Here is a 26,572-nt window from a genome sequence, read left to right as displayed (position 1 = left end):
GTTAGAAGCCATTAACCAGCACATAAAATGGAATTATAAATTGACAAAAAGTTGTTGATAGCTTCAATTAATATTCTTTCTAATTTTGGCACAAACCCAGCAATTTTGAAGGGAGCAGGAAACAAAATTATCATTGATCCCAGTGCTCAACTGGTCCTTATTTTATCAATCCCTAAAAGACGAAAGGCAAAGTTGACCTAGATGGTACTTGAACTCAGAACGTAAAGAGCTGAAATAAATGTCACTAACCATGTTTTCTAGTGCAGTAATAATTTTGCCAGCTTGCTGCCTGAGGTGGGGTTAATATTGACAGAATTCTTTACTCAATAACATTGGAAGCACATGACACAAGACTGGAGAAGCCCAAAGATAATTGCTGAAAGTGAACAAAGACAACTTCAGCTGTTATATAATGAAGGATAAGGAATATATCATTTTAATTAAGCAAGTTTTTACAAATACAATAAAAGGGACAGCTTTTATTGTGAGCAAAAGAATTCATGACAGACTATGCTCACCTCATTTTTGTCCAGCTTTTGCATATCCTCTGTATTCTATGCACATTTTCACTACCATGGAAAGTCATGCTTTGTAAACAAACGTCATATTATCTGTCCTTTATTCTGAGAGAGACAAAATCTTTGATGCCAACAGAGAAAAATGACTATAAAATATATGGTATGAGTAAATATGCAGTGTAGGTAGCATACATGAATAAAGTAAGTTGCCAACAAAAGACTTGAGCACATCAAACAAAAAGTAAAAATATTTTGATATATGCTAATGGAGAACCCTTAATGCCTACCCCAACACTCGCATAGGATCAGAAAGAGAAAGATAATCTGGTTCAACCCTCCATCTAACCCAAAAGTTATCAACAATGTAGCTAAGAGTTTCCTGTCACTGATTAAGAAGCATTTCTCCAAGGGCCACAAGTAATATAAATTCTTCAAACTACATAACATGAAGGTGAGCTACTCCTGCCAAGATAATGTTGCTTCTAATATTGCATGCTACAACAGACACAAACATGCACCTGCACAACATCCAACCCAAATCTGTAACTTCCAAAACCCTACCAGCTGCTCTCTAAGAGGATCCTGATTTTCAAGGGCCATTGTCTATAGAGCTACCCTCACACCATCCAATGGCATCACAAGATAATACACAGGTATGATGACCAATAACTTCAAGGGAAGGTACACACAGCATTTGCACTTGTTTAGATGCAGGAATAGAGAGAATTCCACCTCTTTGTCTTGTTTCCTTTAGAGATACTAATGACCCCCAGAATGAAACCCCCACCCACCCATCATCAAATGGGCAACCATTGACAGAGCCCCAGCCTGCTCAGCTACCACCTGAAATTGCCATCTCTGCTTCCATGAAAGACTGCACACTCTCCACCAACCTGTAGTAACAATCAACAGGAAATATGAACTATCTTATTGTTGCCCTCAGAGGTACACCCTCCTGGTGAACTTCAAACCACTGGCTGCCAACAACCCAGATATACCACCTTAACATTGGCTGTGCCTCAACACTGGCTGCCCCACTACCAAAAACAGGGTTCCTAACCATATATACCTATGCAAACCACAGGCCAACTTCACAACCTTATGCATCTCATGTAACCCCTACATTCACCATCATAAATGAAGTATGTGCATGCAAACACAAACACACACACACATACACACGTCTATGTATATATACTTCTCCTCTCTTCCCTTCCACCTCTCACCACCAAATACCAACACCTATCCCCCCCCCCTTACCCAGTAATGCTGTTGCAATTACACTAGCATACATCTATCATGCAGTATACATACAAAGGCATGTATATATATATAGACACACAGACATACACACTCGACAAAAACACATGCATACATGTTCTTCCAGACAAACATGCACACACTCATACATTTATACACAAGGTATAATACAAGTATGTACATACTTATGCACATATACCCATACATGCATCCTAAACACATTCACACTTGTATGCATATACAGCAGGCACTAACACACACATATTTGTATGCACACCCAATAACACACCCACATCCATGCACTTGTACATCTGGTACACACACACACACACATACATCGGCTTTGCTTCTGGCAGCTTCCAATTCCCTTCGAAGGCCCACCAGACACAAGGGCACCACCAGCTTCCTGTCCAGCCACATAGTCCAAGAAATTCATTCTAATGTATCTGATGTTGCTGAAATGCTGAACTCACTTCTACTAACACTATGTAACCCATCTTGACCAATAGCAGCCCATTTTCCAGTAGCCATCTTGGACTTTGTGTACTTCTTCATTCAGTAATCTAAACTTGAATGAGCTAGGTTTTTGTAAGAAGCCTGTGAAGCTTTGAGTCACTCAGAGCCAAATCATAATAATAATAATAATAATAATAATAATAATAATAATTATATATATATATATATATATATATTAATTAATAATGAAGGGTACTACTTGCAGCACTAGCATGCTAAAAATAGCAGTCAAAACGACTCAAACCCACAGTATTCACTTGTACACAAGGGCGAAATCGAGGGAACAAGCAGTAAAATTTTAAGACCCTGTACCATAGACAAAAAGAATTGAAAATGAAAATTAGACATACCCATATCACAGTGCTTTCAAACTTTGTGAATGACCACTTTGTTCTCACCAGTGAGTAATACTGACCCAGGGCCAAAACCATGCCCACTTCGTCCATGTGCTCAATAACCATTTTTAATGTCACGGCAAATTATATATATATATATATATTTATTCATTATCTTTTGTCTTTTACTTGCCTGTGTTATTAGGTAACAGCCATGATGGGGCACCACCTTGAAGGATTTTTAGTTGAATGAATCAACCTCAGTACTTAATTTTTCTTCTAAGCCTGGTACTTATTCTATTGATCTCTTCCTCCAAACTGCTAAGTTACAGGGTCATAAACACATTAACACATTAACACTGGTTGCCAAGCAGTGATGAGGGACAGACACACACACACACACACACACACACACACACACACACACATTTACAATGGGCTTCTTTCAGTTTCTATCTACCAAATCCACTCACAAGGCTTTGTACAGCCCAAGGCTATAGAAAAAGACATTTGCCCAAGGTGCCACACAGTGGGACTGAACCCAGAATATATTATATTATATTATATTACACTAGCAAATCTACCCATCTATGACGGACGCATAAAATGAGGGAGCAAAGTCATAACAGCAGTATGTATTGAGATATGTGTAAATGGACTTGATAGATTACTGGGTGATGTCTTAGAGAAATCACATTATTGTTGGTGATACAGCATTCTATTGCAGCTATATGACATGTGTTTGCAACTAAGTGACATGAGATGATGATTCACTCATGAACTGAAATAGGCTCCCAGCCTCTGTATCATGAATGGTTATGTGGACCACTTCTAATGAAAGTCAGAGCTTCCTTTGACCACCACATGAGAAGTATTAAGAAAAAAATGTTATTTAGATATACTTTTATTTTAGCTATATAAACTTTTTTACACTTGCTTATACTCTTATACATTCAAAGTTCACAAATTTCCTTATTTAAATTATGAATCATATTCCTTTCAATAATATCAATATGATTACAAAACTTATTTGTAGACAATATTTTCTGTTTGTTCGACACTTGTTTTCAAATTACTGGAGTCCGTGGCTCTACTCATAGCAACGTGTAACTGGCCATGTGTAAACATCGGAGTGGTTAAAAATACACATACACGATCTAAAGTCTGGCCCTGTGCCTTGTTTGCTGTGAATGCACAAGTGGAATCTTTAGACTCACTGTTCTATGTGAATAATGTCTTGATGTTCAGGTACCATGGGTTATTTTGATTGACAAAACTGTAATGTAAACAACAGCTGCTTTGATTAGCTGTTTCGAATCCTGCTCAAGACTGACACTCTTCAATAACCACTAAATAATCACTCACACTATATATACTGACAAACACATTTTCCATTTTATTTTCGTTATTAACCGTCTTCGTACCCATTTTGTATCTATGATGGGGCCACAAGTAACTCTGGATTTTCATTGTATAGTTATACAATGAAAATCCAGAGTTACTTGTGGTCGGTGAATTTTTAATAAGAATGTGAAGGTGGTTTGTCAATTCAAAAATGGATATCCACGAAATAATCATACTTTCTGATTTTTTTATGCTAAAAACCTTTCTGACGACCGTCTTTGTAATCCTCAAAAGTATCATAACCATTGATCCAGCCGTCTGGCCATGAAGAGGGAACAAACAAAGAGATAGACAGATAGACAGCTGGACAGACATAACACCCATTATAGTAAGGTAGCAAATCTGCCCATCTACAATGAGGAATAAAGGGATAGTATTACAAATCTAAACCCTCTAAATTCACAAACTATATGGGGGTAAGGAATGCATAGTTAATCCTCGTCACAGGAATTTTAACAAAAAAAAATCATTATATCATGTATCATAACATATATATATTATACTTTTACAAGAAGTGTGGCAACATTGACTTCGAATTTTCAGCCTGGTAGCCTTCATTGGACAGTCCAATAAAGGCTATCAGGTCAAAATCTAGAAGTCATTGTTACAACTTTTTTGTAAAAGCATAATAAATATGTACTCTACATAATGTATTGAGTAATCATTCAGTTAATATATATATATACATACATACATAGTCTTCTCTGTCAGGTTTGAACTGGGATTAAAAAACAACTGAGAGCTCTATTACTATACAATAGATTGTGACCTTTTATTGTGCTTGCAAGAATTTGCCTATTTAAAATTATGCCTTGCCTCACCATTCATCGTATAACAGTTGATGCTGTCCTGCTCCCAGCCAACAGACATACAGGAAGAACAATGTTAACAACTTCCTGTCTATCTGCTGACATTTTGTTATAAATTAACAGACCAATGAAGAAACTTCTATGTCAGTCATGAGTGAACTGCAACTTTCTGAATGGCATGCCTAATGAAAATTTACCTTCAATTTTTTAAAGTTGTGTGACCTGCCTGGTAATGAGGCATATTTCATACAGCCAGCTTCTTGAAGCAGGTCATCCATACCCTCTCTGCTTGGTCATTTGGCCTTCTAAAAATAGCAACCAAATTCCCTCATATAACTCTTACTGTCTTAGTAAAAAATATACATTGGGTTACATTGGGTAATGAGGTGCTGAGTTCCCTGCACAAATGAAAAATGACTAGATGATGAAGGGTTGAATGTTTTTGATCATAAACCTCATCTACTGGGGTTAGCCTCAGGATAAACAGCAAAAACAACAACAAAAGTCAACATTATTGTTGTTTTCTTCCAAGCAAAATGTCGCAAAATATAGATTAAAATATCTATGCATATATCATGTGATAGATGGGCTTCCAGTAACATGATAAATATAGTTTATCAATGTCCAATTTTGCATTTCTTTATCACATGATAATTCATTGAATGTTCTCTGCACAACATTTGAAACTTCATGATTGTATTCACTATAGTACTTTATCTTTACATGTATGTGTGCATGTATCTAATGTCATTTACTACATAACAGTTTGTTTTGGGTCACCTGTGTGTGTGTATGTGTGTGTGTATTTGTTTGTTTGTTACATAGATACATGGAAACCTGTACAGTGCAGTTTTAGTTCATCTAAACAAGGTATTTAAGTGCACAAGGAGAGTTCACAAGGACAGTGTTCTGAATTTATGTAAATTTGAATTAAACTAACTGGAAGAATGGACCTCAAACATACCACATAAAGAAAACATAGAAATACATATGCTATGTGTGTATGTGTGTGTGTTTGTGTATATGTGTGTGTGTGTGTGTTTGTATGTATATATATGTGTGTGAGTGTATATATATGTATTTATATACATGTATATATGTATATATGTGCATATATATATATATATATATATACACACACTCACATATATGTATACACACACACATACAAACACATACACACATATATATATATATATATATATATATATATATATATATATATATATATATATATATATATATATAAATATACAGGGATTAGCAATTGAGTTGCTTCTCCAACATACTGAAAATTTAGAAATAGCAGTCAAAGAACTACTGATTCCAAACTACAAATTTTCACTTAACCATGAAACGATTCGTATCCAATTAACTAAAGGCTTGGTTTGTTTACGCTTTTCCCTCCGGTTTTTTGTTCTATGTGTGCCATAAATATCGCCATCCACTTTAGAGAAAAATTTGTAGTTTGGAATCAGTAGTTCTTTGACTGCTATTTCTAAATTTTCAGTATGTTGGAGAAGCAACTCAATTGCTAATCCCTGTATATTTATAATGATAAATAGTTTTACCGATAAAGGTTTTTTTCATACTGAACTACTTGGCAAAATTGTTAATTATTAATTCTATTATTAATTGACGATTCTCTGCCCTTATGCTTGTATATATATATATATATATATATCATCATCATCATCATCATTTAACGTCCACTGCCCATGCTGGCATGGGCTGGACAGTTTGACCAGAGTCGGCAAGCTGGAAGGCTGCACCAGCATGGTTTCTACAGCCAGATGCCCTTCCTAATGCCAACCACTCCAAGAGCATAATGGGTGCTTTTACATGTCACCGGCATGGGTGCCATTTGCATGACACCAGTATCTACTGTGACTGCAATTTTACTTGGTTTGACGGGTCTTCTTCTCAAGCATGACATAATACCAAAGGTCTTGGCCATCGCTTCCATGAGGCCCAACACTCAAAAGGAGCTTCTCACATGTCACCAGCATCATATATACATACATATATATATATATATATATATATATATATATATAGGAATTTACTTATAGAACATTTATAAATAGAAGGTCTTACAGTTGTTTCCAGGATATTTATTATATCACTTCATCAGAGACGGTGTGAGAGGATGGATAAGCAAAAGTTAATTTAGATAAGATAGTCTATCCATAGCACTTACTCAGCATTACCTGAAACCTCTGGGTCTGATTGACACCACTATCGCTCATAACCTCCATTGCTCTCTGTCTGTCTCTCTGTCTCTCTCTCTCTCTCGCTCTCTCTCTTTCTCTCTCTCTCTCTCTCTCTCTCTCTCTCTATATATATATATATATATATATATATATATATATATGAGAGACAGAATCATTTTACCACATTACTAGGACAAGAACTGTCACAACAAAAACTAAAGAGTCACTTCTATCTTATGCCTGTTCATTTAATATTTCTCGTTTAGAATACTAAAGACTTTTCATAAATTACTCAAAGCATTAGATTTGATCAAGAAATGCAAAAGTTATTCAAAGGAAATCAAAGTATGTTTTCAAATATACATTTTCATTTAGACAAACTTTTAATAGCTTGTTTAATATTTATTGTTGATCAAACTTTGAGTAATAACAACCATAGTGTCAACTTTCAGGATTTTTCTTATAGCTTATCATATTTTTGTGGTTTTTATGATTTAATGTTGATGTACATTATAGATCACCAAAGCATCACACTGGCAGAATTGTTAACATGCCAGGCAAAATGCTTAGCAGAATTTCATTTGTCTTTGCGTTCTGAGTTAAAATTCTGCTGGGGTCAACTTTGCCCTTCATCTTTTCAGGATTGATAGAATAAGTGCCAGTGAAACACAGAGAGTGATCTAATCAACTACATCCTCCCCCAAATTTCAGACTTTGTGCCTATGGTAGAAAGGATTATAGATAATTTTTATTGTTACAATTCTGACATCACAGAGTAAACTGTTCATTACTCTACAACCACCAATCAACCAGCATGCTTATGTTCTTCCTTTGTTCTTTTCTCTGCAACTACAACGTTTTCAGCTTCCAATACATAATCTTCGTCCCTTCTTGTCATCCTCGCTGCTTCTGAAATTCACAAAAGCAAGAGTGCTCAATCTTCCTTTCCAGAATTGCAATTGTCTAGGTTCCCTTTCTTTCTGCCATATAGGCAGCATCTTGCTACAATTAAAGCTGAATGTGAACATCAACCTAATTAGTCTGAGAATGCCTCCAAATCCAAGTTCAATGCCCTTCTTCTTCATACTAAATAATAAAGGACAAGAAGCACCACATAAAGTTCCTAATCAGAATCTAATTTGGTTCTATGTACATATCTAAAAATAAAACACCTAATGATGATAACGGTTCAAACTAATCAAAAAGTAATGAAAATGGAGATATTAAGAAATATTTAATAATTAAAGATGGAGTTAAGAATCACAGAAATTATAGTCGTATTGACAATGACTAAGGCATTTAGTTATCATTTTATCTCATCCTGTAACAAAGAGCTGAATGAGCTTTGCCACACCCATCCTTCAAAGGATTTTATTATGTTAATTTAATGTTATTTTTCACATAATTTACTAGTTACCAAACGAAAAAATGCTATATTTTTCACAGATTTATCGATTCTCTCTCTTTTAGTGTAGATAAGGACATGGAGACTGACAGACTTAGGGTTGCTAAACAAACTGGTAATTAAGAAGTGATTTTGTGGCTTAAAATAGCTTGGAAAATTGAAACGATCAGATATGAAACAGCTGACTATGAGAATAGCAGTTCACATCTTGACATGGCTAATGTGTTTGTCTATAATAAAGACACTTAACTCTGTATGTAAGTACTGCAATAACAGGAATGCAATACTGGTTTCAAATTTTGGCACAAGGCCAGTAATTTCAGGGGAGGGGTTAAGTTGATTAAATCAACCCCAGTGCTCAAGGCAAAGTCAACGCCAGCAGCATTTGAACCCAGAACGTAAAGATCAATGAAATGCTGCTAAGCATTTTGCCTGGTATGCTAACAATTATGCCAGCTTGCCACATTTGCAGGAATGAAATATTAACAAGTATTTTGACAGCTATTAATTCTGAGTTCAAGACCATAAGAAACCACTCCAATATATATTGCATATCTATCTTTCTGGAATTATGCCTTGAAAATTGAATTGCCAATTTTTCAAAAGGATTTTAGAATGGTTCTTGCTTCAAAAGATGAACTACTTTGGACTAAGCTTTTAAGGATCAATGAAGAAAGATGAAAAGGGATTGTGACTTTGGATCTCTAATTAGAAAATAACTCAAACTAGAATTGAATGATGTAACTTAGAATAAAAGTAAATGTAATTTCTCATTAGGAAATCATTCAAAACATGAAATTTCTGGCAAATAAAATATTCAAGATAGTAGAACAGAATATTCTTATTGCTTAGAATATGAAGAAAAGGCAGCAGTCATGACTTTTTTGCAGAACTTCCATTACTGGTAGGGTGTGAGGAAGAGGAGAAAGAATCCCTCACTTGTAGATTGCTGCATTGGGAATCAATGTGTTAAAATATTGATTTGTCTCAGACCCGAGTCATAGTCTAAATTCTTGCAAATGAGTGGATTCTGCAAAGGCCAGGATGATGGAAAGTGTTAAACGAGGTAATGTTTTAAATTTACCATCCAAGAACAGATACAATCCATATGATTTACTTGAATTTACCCAATTTCATTAACAAGGCAGAGATTGACCAAAGGCTACGAGAGAAGATACTTTCCCCCTATGGTGTTGTACAGTGGAATCAAATCCTGAATCGCATGGTTGTGAATCAAATTTCTCAGCTACAATGCTACAGTAGATTCATAATAGAATTAACATGAAAGTGTCTATAGCTATGTAAACTGGCACTCCATCGTTTACGATAATGAGGGTTCCAGTTGGCCCAATCAACAGAACAGCCTGCTCATGAAACTAACGTGCGAGTGGCTGAGCATTCCACAGACACACGTACCCTTAACATAGTTCTCAGGAAGATTCAGCATGACACAGAGTGTGACAAGGCTATCTCTTTGAATTACAAGGGCTACTCACTTTTGCAAGCTGAGTGAAATGGAGAAATGTGAAATAAAGTATCTTGCTCAAGGACACAATGCACCACTGGGAATCAAAATCATAATCTTATGATTGTGAGCCAAATATGCTAACCACTAAACCTCACACCTTCATCTGTAGCTATGTAGATGGTGAATAAATGAAGAATGGTTAACAATGGTAAATGATTATATTAAAGCAATTAGTTGAAATTTGTTGTTGCTATGCAACCAACAAAATGTTAGCATTATCTTTCTCTCAAGACACACTTGCTTGGTCTGCTGTCATCAGCAAAAATCACAAAATTGAATATCATTAATTCCCTTAAACTTTCCTTCATGTCCTAAATGTTGACCAAATTTAAGAATTTAATTAAAGTTCTTTAAAAACATGAACTACATCAGTCAGTTATATTTTGTGCAACTGAACAAAACATGTTGAAAAAAAGTGACAAAAAAAAAAACAGCAAATTGTTTCTCCTTTGACTGTATGTCTGAACCTAATGTATATTGATTGTTAATAATAAATCCAAATGGGAATTCCTTATAATTTGATGGAATTTCCATAAACTTTCTACTTAGAATTGATTGACATCTTTGATTTTTATATGTCATTAATGATGGTAAAGCTGAAAAAAAACAAAAAAAAAATAGTTTTTATCTGATGGATACTTGCTTAGCTTGCAGGCCAACTATATTTGGTTGGTATGGTTTCATGATCTAGATATTTCAAATCTATAAATTTCAATAGTACATAGCATATAGAGGAAGTGTTAGACTGCTGCAGTGCAGGCAGAAAAATGTGATGATGATGCTGATGATGGTGATGATGCTGATGATGATGATGATGATAATCATTACTACTACAGGCACAAGATCTGGAATCTGTAGGGAGGTGGGTAGTCAGTCACATCAACCCAGGATACTTGACTGGTACTTAATTTATTGACCCTGAAAGCATGAAAGGCAAATCGACCTTGGCAGAATTTGAACTCAGAATGTAAAGACAGATGGAATACTGCTAAGAATTTTGCCTGGCCTGCTAATGAATCTGCCAGCTCACTGCCTTAATAATAATAATAATAACAATAATAATAATAATCCTTTCTACTAAAGGCACAAGGCCTGAAATTTGGTGGGCCTGGTGTAGCCATCTGGTTTCACCAGTCCTCAGTCAAATCGTCCAACCCATGCTAGCATGGAAAGTGGATGTTAAACGACGACGATGACGACGATATATATATATATATATATATATAATTGATATATATATATATATGTATATATATGTACAGGTACATAAATGGGTCCTTCAATAAATAATGGTTTTACAGCATTGCATGGTTTGAATTAATGTTTAACCTCTGTGTGTGTGTGTGTGTGTGTGTGTGTGTGTGTGTGTGTGTGTGTGTGTGTGTGTGTGTGTGTGTGTGTGTGTGTGTTGTAATTTTATGAATACTTTCTCATATAATTCAAAAGTTAACTGCAATATAAAATCATGTCATGCATCTATTTTGTAGGAGAGTACACCAATAACATTTAACTACTACCGATATGCTACAAAGAAGACGATGGCTCAGGGACTGCTTGATGTCGCCCTTCTTATGTCAAACGCATCTCAACTAAAGGCAATTCTAGATGTTGGAGAAGCTCACGACTATTACCATGCTCTTGTTGCTATTGTCATTATTTCCATCAGTCTTCAGGTAATCACTGGAATATTGCTGCTGATTCTTGGATCTTTAAAAGACCACACAGAGAGACATGTCAGGCGGGCCAACATACTCAACAATATCATAATTGGATTTATTCTTTTCATTACTGTTGCAAATATTTTCATCACAGCATTTGGAGTTCAGTTCAGTCAAAAGAACAAATCTCCCAACCCATTATTTGATCCAAACAATAACAATTTTTAAAAATAATACTTTTTAAATATATTTTTTCATTTCTTTTTAGGTAAAATAAAAAAAAATCATGTAAAATGAAATAAAAATGCAAATTATATATTTTTTTTTTCTGGATTTGGTTTGTAAAAGAAAAGAAATTGAGAAAATAATCTGTTTAAAAACCAAAGATATTGTCATTAATGGGATAATTTAAATGATTTCAGATGAAGTAAATGATGGCAGCAAGAGGAAATGATTGCAAAGGAGGATAACTATCTGTTTATGTATGAATGTGTGTGTGTGTGTATACATATATGGGTATAGTGACAAAGTATATGAGCATGAAAATATGGGAGTGTGTAGATAAGCACACATGTATATGAATGGTTACAATTATGTTTATGTGAAAATATATGCATATATGAATGCATGCGCTAATATTTGAATATGCAGGCATGCATATATCTATGAATATGTAATGTGACAGATACCATGAGAGAAACTCTCATATTAACATTTTTGTCACAAAATGCACTCTTGTTTGTATCACTAATGGAGAGCTAAATCCCAGCCACTAATAGTGCTGAGACCACCATATTACATGATTTCAACCTTCCTTGGTCTTGTCAGTGATGGATACTCTACTGCTAGTGATATAAACAAGAGTGTATTTTACACCAAAAGCCAATATGAAAGTTTCTCTCATGGTATCTACTATAGTATAGTTTGTTCTAATAGAAGATCCATGTTTTAGTGGGGACAAGTATTACCTCTTGATATTAATACTGCCTCTGTCACTAATATATATTACGTAATGTGTGTGAATGTGCATGTGTTTATATGTATGCATGAGTGAGTATATGTATGCATCCATATGTGTGTGGTCACAATGATTTCTTTAAAAAATATACTCAAAAAAATTAAAGCAAATACCAAAAAAGATTAAACAAACCTTTTTTTATAAAACTTTGCATAACAGTTTTTTGTACCTTTTACTATTCTCAAATATTTTCCATCCATTTCCATTTCTTTTCCATTCTTTGACACCAGAACCAAAAGTACTGATATTGGTACCTCAAATACTGATACTACTACCAAAAATGTTGATATAAGTACTAAAAATGTTGACATTACTAAAAATGTTGACATAAAGTACTAAAAATATTGACATTAGTACTAGAAATGTTGACATAAATACTAAAAAATGTTGGCATTAGTACTAAAAATGTTGACATAAGTACTAAAAATGTTGGCATTAGTACTAAAAATGTTGACATTAGTACTAAAAAATGTTGGCATTAGTACTAAAAATGTTGACATAAGTACTAAAAAATGTTGGCATTAGTACTAAAAATGTTGGCATTAGTACTAAAAAATGTTGGCATTAGTACTAAAAATGTTGACATAAGTACTAAAAAATGTTGGCATTAATACTAAAAATGTTGACATAAGTACTAAAAATGTTGGCATTAGTACTAAAAATGTTGGCATTAGTACTAAAAATGTTGACATAAGTACTAAAAATGTTGGCATTAGTACTAAAAATGTTGACATAAGTACTAAAAATGTTGGCATTAGTACTAAAAATGTTGGCATTAGTACTAAAAATGTTGACATAAGTACTAAAAATGTTGGCATTAGTACTAAAAATGTTGACATAAGTACTAAAAATGTTGACATAAGTACTAAAAATGTTGGCATTAGTACTAAAAATGTTGGCATAAGTACTAAAAATGTTGGCATTAGTACTAAAAATGTTGACATAAGTACTAAAAATGTTGGCATTAGTACTAAAAATGTTGACATAAGTACTAAAAATGTTGGCATTAGTACTAAAAATGTTGACATAAAGTACTAAAAAATGTTGGCATTAGTACTAAAAATGTTGACATAAGTACTAAAAATGTTGGCATTAGTACTAAAAATGTTGACATAAGTACTAAAAATGTTGACATAAGTACTAAAAATGTTGGCATTAGTACTAAAAATGTTGACATAAGTACTAAAAATGTTGGCATTAGTACTAAAAATGTTGACATAAGTACTAAAAATGTTGGCATTAGTACTAAAAATGTTGACATAAGTACTAAAAATATTGACATTAGTACTAAAAATGTTGACATAAGTACTAAAAATGTTGACAGTAATACCCAAAAGTAACGATAGAAATACAAAACATTTTGAAAGTGATCCAAAATTACTAGCAGAGATAAAAATATTGGCAGCAACAGCAAAAAAGCCCTGCTATAACGATATAAAAAATTCAAACAGTAATAACAATCTTTTGATGATGATCCCAAAAATTGAGATGATTGCAACAAGATGTTAACATTGGTATCTATCATTACTAAAATTTTAAAAAATAAAATTTTTTTTATTCAATAAATTGTTTTTGTTATTATTTTCAAAGTGCATATTAACCCTGTTGATACCAATTTTCCTGAGACCACTCCTGTTCTATGATACAAACTTCATGTTTTAAAATGATCTAAAATCTTTCCATCTAAATTCCATGTTCATTTATATTCCAAAAGCTAACTTAATAATAATAAAGTTATTTTATTAAATTCTTTGTTATTTTCAAAATGTTTTTGAATGAAGGTAGTGTATTTTAACAGAAATACAGTAACAAAAGAGTTAAAGGATAACAAAGTTGTTTTTTGCAACAATGGCTATTTACATTTTGAGTGACAAATTCATAATCATCACCATAATTATCACCATCATCATCAATATCACCATCATTATTCTATGTCCGCTTTTCCTTGCTAGCATGGCTTGAATGAGTTTTCCGAGGCAATCCTGTTGCAACCAGATACTCTTCCTGTTGCCACATCTTTTAATTACTACTTTTAACATACACAGATACAGTGTCCCTATTGTAAAACCCGGGGGGGGGGGGGGCTTTAGCAGAATCCACTTTGTTGCAAGCATTCAGACAAGGTCCTAAATTTGAGGATAGCTTTCTCTTTCCCTACATCATAGGCCTTGTGAAAAATCATGGGCACTGACTTTCCTTATGAGGAAAAGAAAAAAAAAAAACAGACTGGTTCTCATCAATCAATCAATATTTTATTTACCCTATTCACATGTAATAGTCAACTGCTTTTAACATGAGCTATTTATCTGAGCATTCATAGGTAAGTAGACCTATCAATTTCAGATAGACAAAATAGTAGGAGTTATGTTGTTCATACTTTATTCAAGGGTACAGCACATGAGTGATATAAAGGAAAGCAAATTACAACAGCTGATAACTAAAACAAAAGTCACAGTCTTAATTCATTGAGATCTCACAAAGTACTTTAGTACTCTAGTATTAGTAGTATATTAGTCATCTTACTAGCTTTGGAATAGAATGAATAGAAATAAACATTAAGGTGTTAGGTTGGTTTGAGTGCTACAAGTGGTTTACTCCTGCAAATTTTCATTTCTAAATCAAATATTCTTCCCTAAAATAAACTCTGGTTTATTTTCAGATCAGTAGTCTCTAAGATAATGTTAGCTTATGTGAGAACACACTTTCATTTAGCCTTTGAAAACAGAATCTACATTTTGCCCCAAGCATATCCCTAACATCCTAAACTATGGGGGTCAATACTTCAAGGATTACAAACAAAGATGTCTAAATCTAGAAATCTAATAATTGATAATTTGTCAGGGATCGACTGAGATTTTAGTAAATCATCACTGTGGGTAGCAGTATGATTGTTTATAATTCCTCAGCCAAAACCAACTATGGTAAATTGAATAATTCATATCTCCAAGATTAATTATGAATCCTTTTTATGACACTGACAATCAGATCAGCAAAATGAGTTTGGTAGATGACTATGTTTGGAAAATTAACCCCTAAAAATGAAATACCTTTCATTATAGATCATGGGTAGGTAAGGCTTGATTGCAGGTAATGATGACAGAAAAGTATCATTTAATCAAAATCAGGGTGATGTGGAATCTGGCAGATGATTCTAATGAAAGTCAAATTCAAAACAGAAGTGCAGGTGCTTATATGGAAAAAGGCAAAACTAGAGAGGCTTGTAAAGGATTTTGGGCCTTTCATAAGGGGCATTTTTCAGCAAACCTTCAGACCAAATTTGTGACTGTATATTCAAAGCAGTTTTGGGAATAATGAAAAGTAAGTTGAAAAAGAAGTGATGACTGAATAGCTCACCAATGAATTACAGCAACAAAGAATGTTTAAATTGTAAGCTATCATTTTGGGGAAAATTATCTGAATAAAATGGTTATACTTGGTCTTAATAACACAAGAAGTTACTGAATACTGAGAGAATTAAGTAAAATATACACAATCAGAAGGATCAGGAAAAAATATTAGAATGAAGATCATGGAAGGAATAAAGTTAAATTTTGTTAAAAGAAAATGCAGAGTTTTTAATGACATTGAGTCTAAAGTTTGAGGTTAACTGAAAGATCTGTATGGGATTATTGCCCAAGAGAGTTATATGAGAAGTATTATGGAATGAAACATATGAAAGATCTGTTGCAAGTAGGAAAAGAACTGAGGTAAAATTGAGTGCAAGAAAACTTTTATAATGACTATGTCTTAAGTTGGTTAGCTGTATGCATCAAAGATGACTGATATCGTAAGGTAGATACATGCTCAGCAGGGATGACACAGAATGGATAATGATGATATAGGCTTGGTAAATTTGTCAGGATTCACAGGATAGGTGTTAATGACAGGTTATATAAAACTGATACAGGTAAGTGTGAGTGAATTGTTGACTTCCATTAAGAAGCTGAACTCTACAATAGTATGTGACATTGGTTTTTGTATCAAACAACTACATCAAGCCTGGGTATGATTTCAAGACATTTTAATGTTTAGTCAGGAAGTAAGTGGTGTCCTTGATCCATTACAAGAACTCTAAGACTGGTGGGAAAGAGGAAGGTACTCTCAAACTGGAAACTTAACCCAAATGCCTGCAACATAGTAAACTCCACAAAAGGTGTCCAAGAAAATGGTTAAGTCAACCAGTCAAGTAGGCTAAGGTGGGATTTGAGCATAAAATGTAAAGCATCCAGTCTGACATTTTTAGTTTCACTAACCACTATTTGGATCAGCACATTTTTATTGGTTCTGAAAGGATGAATGGCAAAGTTGACCTTGGGTGTTATTTGAAATCAAAGTGAGGAGAGCTGAAACAAATACCACAAAACATTCTGCCCAAAGCTCTAATGACACTGTCAATTTGCCCCAAAAAGTAATGTTTGATTAATGGCAGATGCTCAAGTAAAGCAATTGCATATAAAACTACAGTAACATTACAAGTGAGTAGTGGGTAGCAGGTAGCTCAAAGAAGAATAAAAGTTATACTATGAAGACAGCTCAAAGAGCAGTTTTCTCAGCTGCATGTTCACCATGAGAAACAAGGAAGAAAGAAACACCTAACTTTGTCAAATATGGAGTTTGTCACAAAATGGATGTGACAATTTCTCTATCTCAATAACTGATAACAGTCACCAAATTTTTTCCATAACTGCCATCTCTAAAGAGCATATGTAGTAGAGAACCACTCTGCTAATAAATATCCAGCAAAGCAAGAAATATAATGAAACTTTATAGAAAATATTTCTTTAAAGTATGAGAGCTATAATGTTCTACTCTAAAATCATAAATATACAACCAAGTAAGGAAACTTCTAAATGGTGACTCAACCAGTTAAAATTAAGAGCCCAAACTTTCTAAAACCATATCTTACTTTTAGAAAAAGGAAGAAAAGATTGGATAATATAGTTCATTATTCATTAAGCATGAGTAAAAGATGATCATGATAAAATGTTTTTGACCATATACCTAGTTGATCAAGACTAATCTGTAAACTCAACCATAAATTAAATGGTAATGGTGGATGATAGTAATGAATGAAATAATTAAAATTTACTACTCAATATAAACAAGGATTTTATTTATCATTCTTAACACTCTACTTTAAAATGCTTCATTTTGTGAAAAATTGTTAAAAATTCTTTACATACTTTGTACCTTTCAATTACTTTTACATGCCATATATAATGCAATTTAGATACACATGTTGAGTTGATAAAATTTTTACATGAGAAAAATTAAAGGAAATTATAAAATTACCTCTCAGCCTTACTCTACCATCATCATTTCTGCTCCTATGAAATCATTCAATACTGCCAAATTAAAACATATATCATGACTTTCTCTAACTTCTGTTATTGATGTACATCAAGTTAGCTAACTAGTCAGAGCTTTACAAGATCTCTGGTGACTTCAGATTCCTGAGACAGCTAATAAGGTAACTGATCATACCTTCTTAAATATGTCCCTCTCTATCCTTTACACAACCATACAAGTAGCCTCCAATTCCAAACCCATCAGCTGTTTCATTTTCAGGTGTACAAAACTTTCACCAACCAAGTGTTTACTTACCACTACAGCACCTAAACAACTGCCAGAAAAACAAGTAGTACCTTTGTATATTACACGGCCTACATAAAACAACATAATGGCCATAGAAATAGTAACCAAATCACTCTCAAATCACATCCTACAATCTTAAATAAGGAATGAACACATTAAATATGCAGTCCCAGAAATCCCTAAAAAGAATGCCTTTCTTCATAAGTCTGTTCAATTAGGTTTGACCTGTGTCTAAACAACATGACCTATAAGCCTGGCCTTCTTATCTTTTGCCAAGAGCATCATTACTAACTTTGCAAAACTCTCGTGCTTGCCACTTGTCAAGCATGGTGTAAATATATAAATAGCACTCCTGGTAATGACACAATCCCAACTCATGTACATCTTAGTTCCAACTCTATACAGCACAGACAACAAAACTCCTTTCAAACTCTCCTTCTCATCCCTACCTTACCAGTAGATAAACACCATAACCCAGTGCAAAATTTCTGATCATTTCAACCCAATAAGTCCATAGTCCTGGCAGCACTCACATCATTATGCTAAAACTGTATACTGCCAAGCAACATTCTATTTTAGTAAATCTCTTTGTCTTTTACTTTTTTTAGAACAGTTTACACCAGTTTATGGAAACTTGCAATTCCTCAGTTGTTCTTCACTTATAAAACTTCAGAGGTGATGAATACAGTAAAAAACATTGACTTCTCTTATAATCTTGCATTCTGCTTCCTCCTCAGTGACCACCAATGCAGTTTCCATAGAGCTAGATATAACAAAGACCCATTTGCCTATGAGACACTCCAGTGGTCTCTCAACACTCAAATATTGGCAAAAGAAACATTATTGCTCTTGATATCAGCAAATCTTTCAATTATGTTCATGAGAACTTTCTAGCAAAATTCTCCAGTTTTTAACTCCACAAATTTCTCATATCTTGGAAGAAAAGTTTTTTGTCAGTTTTTTTTTTTTACAGCTTGGTGAGAGTCAGTCTGACCCAGTTCCCAAACTTTAGTTATGTAACAATTGGATTTGACCCTACGTTTTGTCACATAGTAATTACAAGTTGATCATGTGCACAAACCCAATTTCATTTCAATCAGTGGCTTTTTTCACTGGATAATCTGGCAGTATGACTAGAACCTTCTGTGAATAGAGCCTGCAAATACAGCTCATTTGAGTGCAAAAACTGTAGAGTGACTTCAATCCTCAGTGAAATTCATTCTTGACACATAGCTGTTTTCACAGGTACATATTCAACCTGATACAATAGAGGAATAAAACACACCATGGTAACACAACAAGAATATGTATTGATGAGTAAACTTACCCCAAATGTTGAATTTCTGACAAAGATTTTCTGCACTTGTAATGTACATCATTTCACCTGAATATTCCTTTTCTTGTATTGCATGAACACTTTCTCTATTAATATAGCAATAAACATGTTCATATACATATAACAAACCCTGACTATACTACAGTTATGTCACACACGCTTTTCCTTCTGTTCATACATTAAAGACCTGCTTTATGTTGATTTTATCTAAGCACATCTCTATGCAGTTATCAACACAAATGTTGAACCCCATCATCTCAGGCGATTTTTCAGTGTCCTAACTTAAAACATATTGCATTCCAATGACTAGTGTTCTACTTCAGAATCTGAAATACAAAATTTTAACCCTAATCAATTGCCTACATTCAACAAAGTTCAAGTGCAACCCTTATTAGAGTGATGCTCACACGTGTAGAACAGTGCTGTTTTACATAAACATCTAAGACAGCCAAAAGTTAAAAAAGGCCATTTGACTAATTCATAAAAACTCACTGACCACCAACAATCTACATCCATTTAATTACAAGTATGATGCCTCTTCTACTATAACTTCAGTGGTCTTGACTTCTGTGAGGTAAGAAGCAGCATAGCATCTCCACTCAGACCACCTGATGCACTAGTCTCTCTCTTCCTATCTTTTCTAATGCTTCAGAAAGGGCATCCAGCTGTGGAAACTATAAAAAAATTAAGACGTTAGAACAAAACATGGTTCTGTAATGCACTGGATTCTGTAGATATAAGACAACAACAACAAAGACAAATAAAGAAGCATCATTTTGTAAAAAGTTTTCAAATTTTAATTTTATTTTATTCTTTATGTGAAGACAAATCATCAGAAACGTATGCATGTTAAATATCAGGATTCACTGATCAGTTGTTGTTGGCTCTCCGTCGCTTACGACGCCGAGGGTTCCAGTTGATCAGATCAACAGAACAGCCTGCTTGTAAAATTAACGTGCAAGTGGCTGAGCACTCCACTGATACATGTACCCTTAACGTAGTTCTCGGGGATATTCAGCGTGATACAGTGACAAGGCTGGCCCTTTGAATTACAGGTACAACAGAAACAGGAAGATAAAGTGAGAGAAAGTTGTGGTGAAAGAGTACAGCAGGGTTTGTCACCATCCCCTGCCGGAGCCTCATGGAGCTTTAGGTGTTTTCGCTCCTTGTGGAGGCGCAATGGCCCAGTGGTTAGGGCAGCGGACTCGCGGTCATAGGATCGCGGTTTCAACTCCCAGACTGGGCGTTGTGAGTGTTTATTGAGCGAAAACACCTAAAGCTCCATGAGGTTCCGGCAGAGGATGGTGGCGAACCCTGCTGTACTCTTTCACCACAACTTTCTCTCACTCTTACTTCCTGTTTCTGTTGTGCCTGTAATTCAAAGGGTCAGCCTTGTCACTCTGTGTCACGCTGAATATCCCCGAGAACTACGTTAAAGGTACACGTGTCTGTGGAGTGCTCAGCCACTTGCACATTAATTTCACGAGCAGGCTGTTTCGTTGATTGGATCAAATGGAACCCTTGATGCCGTAAGCGACGGAGTGCCAACAATATATGAGGAGCCTAAAGTACAAAACACAAAGAAAATAATGCATTCACCTGATGTCTCTTTGATGTGTGACCACTTAAATATATCATTGGAAGAGAAAATACATAGTCGCTTCCTATGCAGTAGCTTTGGGAGAAAATCTTGGAAATTAGTTATGAGAAGGTGTAAGTGGAGAAACTACCAGAGACAGTGTCAGGAAAGAAAGTAATAGAAGGGAAGGAGAAAAAGTAGAGTTAAGGCTAGTGAGAGACAGAGAGGGAAAAAGGAAGAGTGAGGAAGACTGTGTAAGAGATATATGAGTATCTTACATTATATGTGGATGAATGAAAACAAATGAAATTGTTCCAGAATAAGAGGTCAGACTGAGCATACCCTTAAGGCAGTATAACTAAGAAGGCAAACAAAACAGAATAGTGACAGAAGGGTCAAAAAGGGTGGGCAGAAATAGAGGTGGAGATGGTCTTAGGTAAATAAAGCACAAAGGTAGTCAATGTTGAACAAGGATGATGGGATGATAGTGAGAATGAGGGATAGATGTTAACAGAAAGAGGCTCAAGGGAGAGGGTGTGTTGACTGGCAATACAGAAAGAGTGATGATAAGATATGGAGTAATGAATTCTGCTTTCATTAATTACAGCAGCAGAATAATGCAGTCAATAGAAAATTGATGAAGAAGAGAGTGATAAGGAGATAAAGGGTGAAGGGGAGAGCAAGTGTAGACCTGACAATGACATATTGAGCAAGGAACATAAATGTATGTATACACATTCTCTCTTACATTACATCTGATTTCTCTTATACCTAGTTTTTATCTCATCACATTTATGCATCATTGTTCTTGTATATCCATTAGAAAATACCTCCTTTATTTCTTTTTAGTCTTTGTACAGGTTCACTCCATTCAGGACCTGTTTCACTACCTAGTAGCTTGTATAGTCTGCTTTCATTCTGATAGGGAAATCTTTTACTACCAACAGAGGTAATAACACCCTGAATATTCTCCAACCTGTTCTTATTCTGGCTGTTATACTTCCAGAACATCTTCTTCTACTGGTAATTAAATCACTAAGGTAACAGAAGCTATTAACTTCTAGGGAGCCTCTCAAACATTTAAAAGAACTTGTTTCCTATGTGCTCTAGTGTTTATTGCTTCAGCACATCTGCCACAGACACTGTTTGCTTTCTCTAATCTGCCCATGATTCACATAGTGGAGGTGCATGGCTTAGTGGTTAGGGTATTAGACTCATGACCGCAAGATTATCGTTTTGATTCCTGGACCAGGTGACGTGTTGTATTCTTGAGCAAAACACTTCATTCTATGTTGCTCCAGTCTACTAGCAAAAATGAGTAATCCTGTGACGGACCAGTATCATGTCCAGGTGGAGAATATATACGCCATGGAAACTGGCCCTTATAAGTCAGCATGACTTGAGAAGGTAACTTTACCATGATTCACATGCACCTTTTGTATGTCTAAAGTTTGCACTGGGTACACTATATGGAATTTCTAGTTCATTTTTTTTTTCATATCAAGAGCAAGCTCATTTCTCTGAAGGAAGCAGAGTCCTGTTTGTGTACTCACTGTTATTGAAGATTTTTTTCAGTTAAGGCCTTTTGACTCTCGATTTTGTTTCCATGCTTGGAACTTTTCTGTTAATCCTACTGCAGATTCAGCTATTAGTACAATGTCATCAGGATACAGTAGTTCCTAATGGCATCTGGTCTCAAAATTCCCTGTTATAACCTTGAGGACTATGATAAATAGAAGGGAGCATTGGGCCACAGTAGATCCCTGTCTGCAAGTTAATTTCATTGCTGTACTCATTGCAAACTCTCACCTTGCTGACAGCACCTCTGTACATGGCGTGTATGGCTGTCAGAAGCCATCTGTCAACTTTAGCTTCTTCACCAACCACAAGATTACAGAGCAAGGGTCTCTGTCAAAGACTTTCTCCAAGTCAAATGAATGCTAGTCACAGTGACTTACTCTTCAGTACTGTAGTTATCTCAGTAGCAATATGGTATCAGTAGTAGTTCTTTCTGGTAAGAAATCAAGTTGTATGTCAAGTACATTAACACACTAATTAATTGAGCTATAACTCTTTCTATAACTTTTATGACCTGGTCAAGAAATTTGATATTGCTGTAATTACTTCTCCATACGACACTTTCTTTACCAAGAGTAAAAGTTGATTATGATATTGCTATACTAGCCATTGGTTATGACAGCTTCCTCTACAGGCTGATTGGACTATCCAGATGACAAGCCTGTAACAGACTCCACCATATATTTTAAGCATCTCAGCATCAACCTATTGATTTTGTGAAGCCATGCACCAAATGATGTTAGCAGACTTGAGACTCAGACTTTCATTAAAAGTTTGCCTATTCAGTGGTACACACCACCCTAGTCATTTGGAATTAGGCTTATAATTTTGTTCTTTTATAGAAAACAACAAAACATTTTTTGTTTTGGGATTTGGTTTGCAAGTATATTTTATGTAATTTCGTGTGTTGAAGCATATTCTGCTGTGTCTGGGGAGAGTCATTTTCTTATTGTGCCTTAAAATTTAACACACTCACCGGTAAAATTTCCACAGTCAAGACTATTGATAAGGTTGCAAGACGCAACGAAAATTTTAGGAAAATAAAAAGAAAAATAAGTGGAAATTTTACCAGTGAGTGTGTTAAATTTTAAGGCACAATAAGAAAATGACTCTCCCCAGACACAACAACAGAACAAAACATTTGTTGGTGTGTGCTGAGATTTACCAAGCTGGAATTAATTTAGTATGGATACACAAGTCAGCTTAGATAAAAAAAACTCTAGTTTTTAAGATGTTCCTAAATACAAGATGAAAGGCATTCATTGTAGGATTTCATCTTGAAGAAAAAAATTTCCCAATAGATTTTGCACATAAAAACATACCATGAATTCTAATAAATGAACACATGTATCCCTCTCTATTTATCTATAGATGGAGAGATAGATGTATATGTATGTATGTATGTCACTATTCAGTTTATTCCAAGATTTCTTGCCGACAGAGAAAGAACCGGTTTCTAAACGAGGTCCAAGGTTCCTTCATTGCAAATTCAACATCAACAATAGGGTATTTTGTTTCTATGTAAGTATGTATGTATGTATGTGCCGATTTGTATGTTTTATGTATATATTCTCATGCATAGAGTTACATATCAAGACATTCTCATATATATTCAAATGATAAACTTCTGGAAAGTTTTACAGATTTTTTCAGTTCCAGCAAGGATTGTACCTGTTGCCTTACATGTATATATATATATATATATATATATATATATATATATATATATAATCTATATTAAATTAAGAGAAGAAAATGGAGAGTTAGTGGTTAATATTTATTTATTAATAAATTGATAATCATTTCTTCCTACAGCTGTTTCCATTTGCTTTTCATGTTCATTTTCATTACATCATATTTTATTTTTATATTTTTAATTGTTATATGTCCCCACATGTGTTGTAGTGTCTCCCTCTGTGTAATGCCTTTATGGCAATTTAAAAGAAATAAAGAAGCTTGCTTCCCAACCACATGGTTCCAGGTGCAGTAGTGCTGCATGGCACATTATTTTCTTCAAAACATGTCGGAAGTATAAAGTTTTGAATAACACCTACGTTTAACTCCATTTCTTAATTCATCTACAATATATATATGTGTGTGTGTGTGTGTGTGTGTGTGTGTGTGTGTGTGTGTGTGTGTGTGTGCGTGTGTGCGCGTGTGCGTGCATGCGTCTGTATGCATTTATGTCTGTATTTGTCCCCCCACCATCGCTTGGCAACTGATGTTGTTGTATTTACGTTCTCGTAACTTAGCGGTTCGGTAGAAGCAACTGATAGAATTAAGTACCAGGCTTACAAAGAATTAAGTCCAGGCGGTGCTCCAGCATGGCCACAGTCGAATGACTGAAACAAGCAAAAGTATATACACGCGCTCACACCCAACTCCCCACCCATCCACACGTGATACATATGTATATGTGTGTGTGTGCGCGCGCACACATATTAAAACGTAATTCTTAACGGTAAGGTAACAAAATAAAAAGCTTTCTGATATTAGTGATGGGTGTGTGTTTGTATTTATTTATTTATGTACGTGCGTACGTACATATGTATAAGGTATTAATGGAGTGGACCCGCGCTAGTCATTAATAAAGTGAGAATAAAAACAATTTTGAAGTTGAAATAAAATGTTATTCATTTCGATATAATTCGATTCATTGTTATTTAAAATGTTTTATGATATTTTGCCATACATTCAGAGTTCTGATGCTGCATATTCATCTCTAAAGGAGAAGGAAGTGTTGAATTATATAACACCGAAATGCTCATCTTGTAATAAGGAAATGAGCCAGATAAAATATAAGGAAGGAAGATTTTTCAATGCTCCACACACAAAACTGAATGAATGTTTTCAGAACATTCTAAAGCATTTTTCGGAAAGGTTTACTTTTGAATAACATTTTATTTCAATTTCAAAATTTATTTTATTTTCACTTTTCTTAATGAGCGGGGCTACTCTTTTTCATGAGTACCTATGTATAATTGTATATATGTATAAATCCCATAGGCATAAGTTTCCAAACCTTTGTGGGAATCGTTTCGATCCTCACGATATGGAAGGAGTCAAGTCAACTAAAAGTGAAACATTTCGAGTTTTAGGTGAAACAGTTTCTCGTCTCTTATGCCATAAAAAAAAATATAAAGGGAGATCACTCTGGATGAGATAGCTCTTAATGACTGAAGGTAATAATAGGTCCTGGGAACCAAAATGGCTGATGTTGATGATGGGGTTCAAACGCCCCATAAAGAATCGGATACTTCGGTGGTTACCACACCGTCCATCTTTGAAACAGATGCACCCGGCACAGCTTCTTTACACGAATCGATGTTGGTAGCCAGTGATTCATTTGAAAACCTCAATTATGATCAATTAGACACGCCGAGATCTCGCCTTGGCAGTGGTATAATTGGCAACCTGTCTAGTAAAAAAAACGAGAGCCTTGAAAATATTAATGACGAAGCTGGTGATGATGGTCAGGAAGGTGTAAGTGGAGATGAAGGTTATGATGAGAAACAAAGTGAAACTGGAGGGAGTGTTGTAGAAGCTCCGGTGATAACATCCGACTTACCGGAAGAAACGTCCATCGAAGGTTTAGGACACCAAGGCAAAGTATCTAATGAAAGGAGTGATGTAAGACCGAAAGATCTGCCTGTTGGAGACAAAATAGCAGCTATCGGCAAGGGAGATGAAGATGTACAAACAGAAGTAAAAACTGAATCACATTCTGCTATCGATGTAACTTATTCGGACACTTCTACTTTATGTGAAAACGAGGAGAGAGTTTGCGACAAAGAGGTAAATATGATGCGATATACATACA

The 26,572-nt window shown here is 34.8% G+C and overlaps 2 protein-coding genes and 1 long non-coding RNA gene across 4 annotated transcripts in view; 2 read left to right on the top strand and 1 right to left on the bottom strand.

Moving 5' to 3' along the window:
- LOC106871405 (ninjurin-1) overlaps nt 1-14,230 on the top strand; it is a 99,289-nt gene extending 85,059 nt beyond the window's left edge. For both annotated transcript variants that reach the window (XM_052972047.2, XM_014917827.3), the window contains one exon: nt 11,476-14,230. In XM_052972047.2, the coding sequence (XP_052828007.1) occupies nt 11,476-11,874 (399 nt within the window). In that variant the 3' untranslated portion in view covers nt 11,875-14,230. The remainder of the gene's footprint in view (nt 1-11,475) is intronic.
- LOC128249183 (uncharacterized) overlaps nt 7,782-26,572 on the bottom strand; it is a 28,385-nt gene continuing 9,594 nt past the window's right edge. The window contains exons 2-3 of the long non-coding RNA XR_008265276.2: nt 19,587-19,681; nt 7,782-7,964 (exon numbers count right to left, since the gene is read on the bottom strand). This is a non-coding gene — a long non-coding RNA (uncharacterized LOC128249183). The remainder of the gene's footprint in view (nt 7,965-19,586; nt 19,682-26,572) is intronic.
- LOC106871415 (protein SAND) overlaps nt 25,943-26,572 on the top strand; it is a 32,027-nt gene continuing 31,397 nt past the window's right edge. The window contains exon 1 of the mRNA XM_014917843.3: nt 25,943-26,547. Within this exon, the coding sequence (XP_014773329.1) occupies nt 25,960-26,547 (588 nt within the window). The 5' untranslated portion in view covers nt 25,943-25,959. The remainder of the gene's footprint in view (nt 26,548-26,572) is intronic.

This window comes from Octopus bimaculoides, chromosome 1, assembly GCF_046866305.1.
Source record: "Octopus bimaculoides isolate indiv1 chromosome 1, ASM4686630v1, whole genome shotgun sequence".
Lineage (NCBI taxonomy): Eukaryota > Metazoa > Mollusca > Cephalopoda > Octopoda > Octopodidae > Octopus > Octopus bimaculoides.
This window is presented reverse-complemented; position numbering and strand designations above follow the sequence as displayed.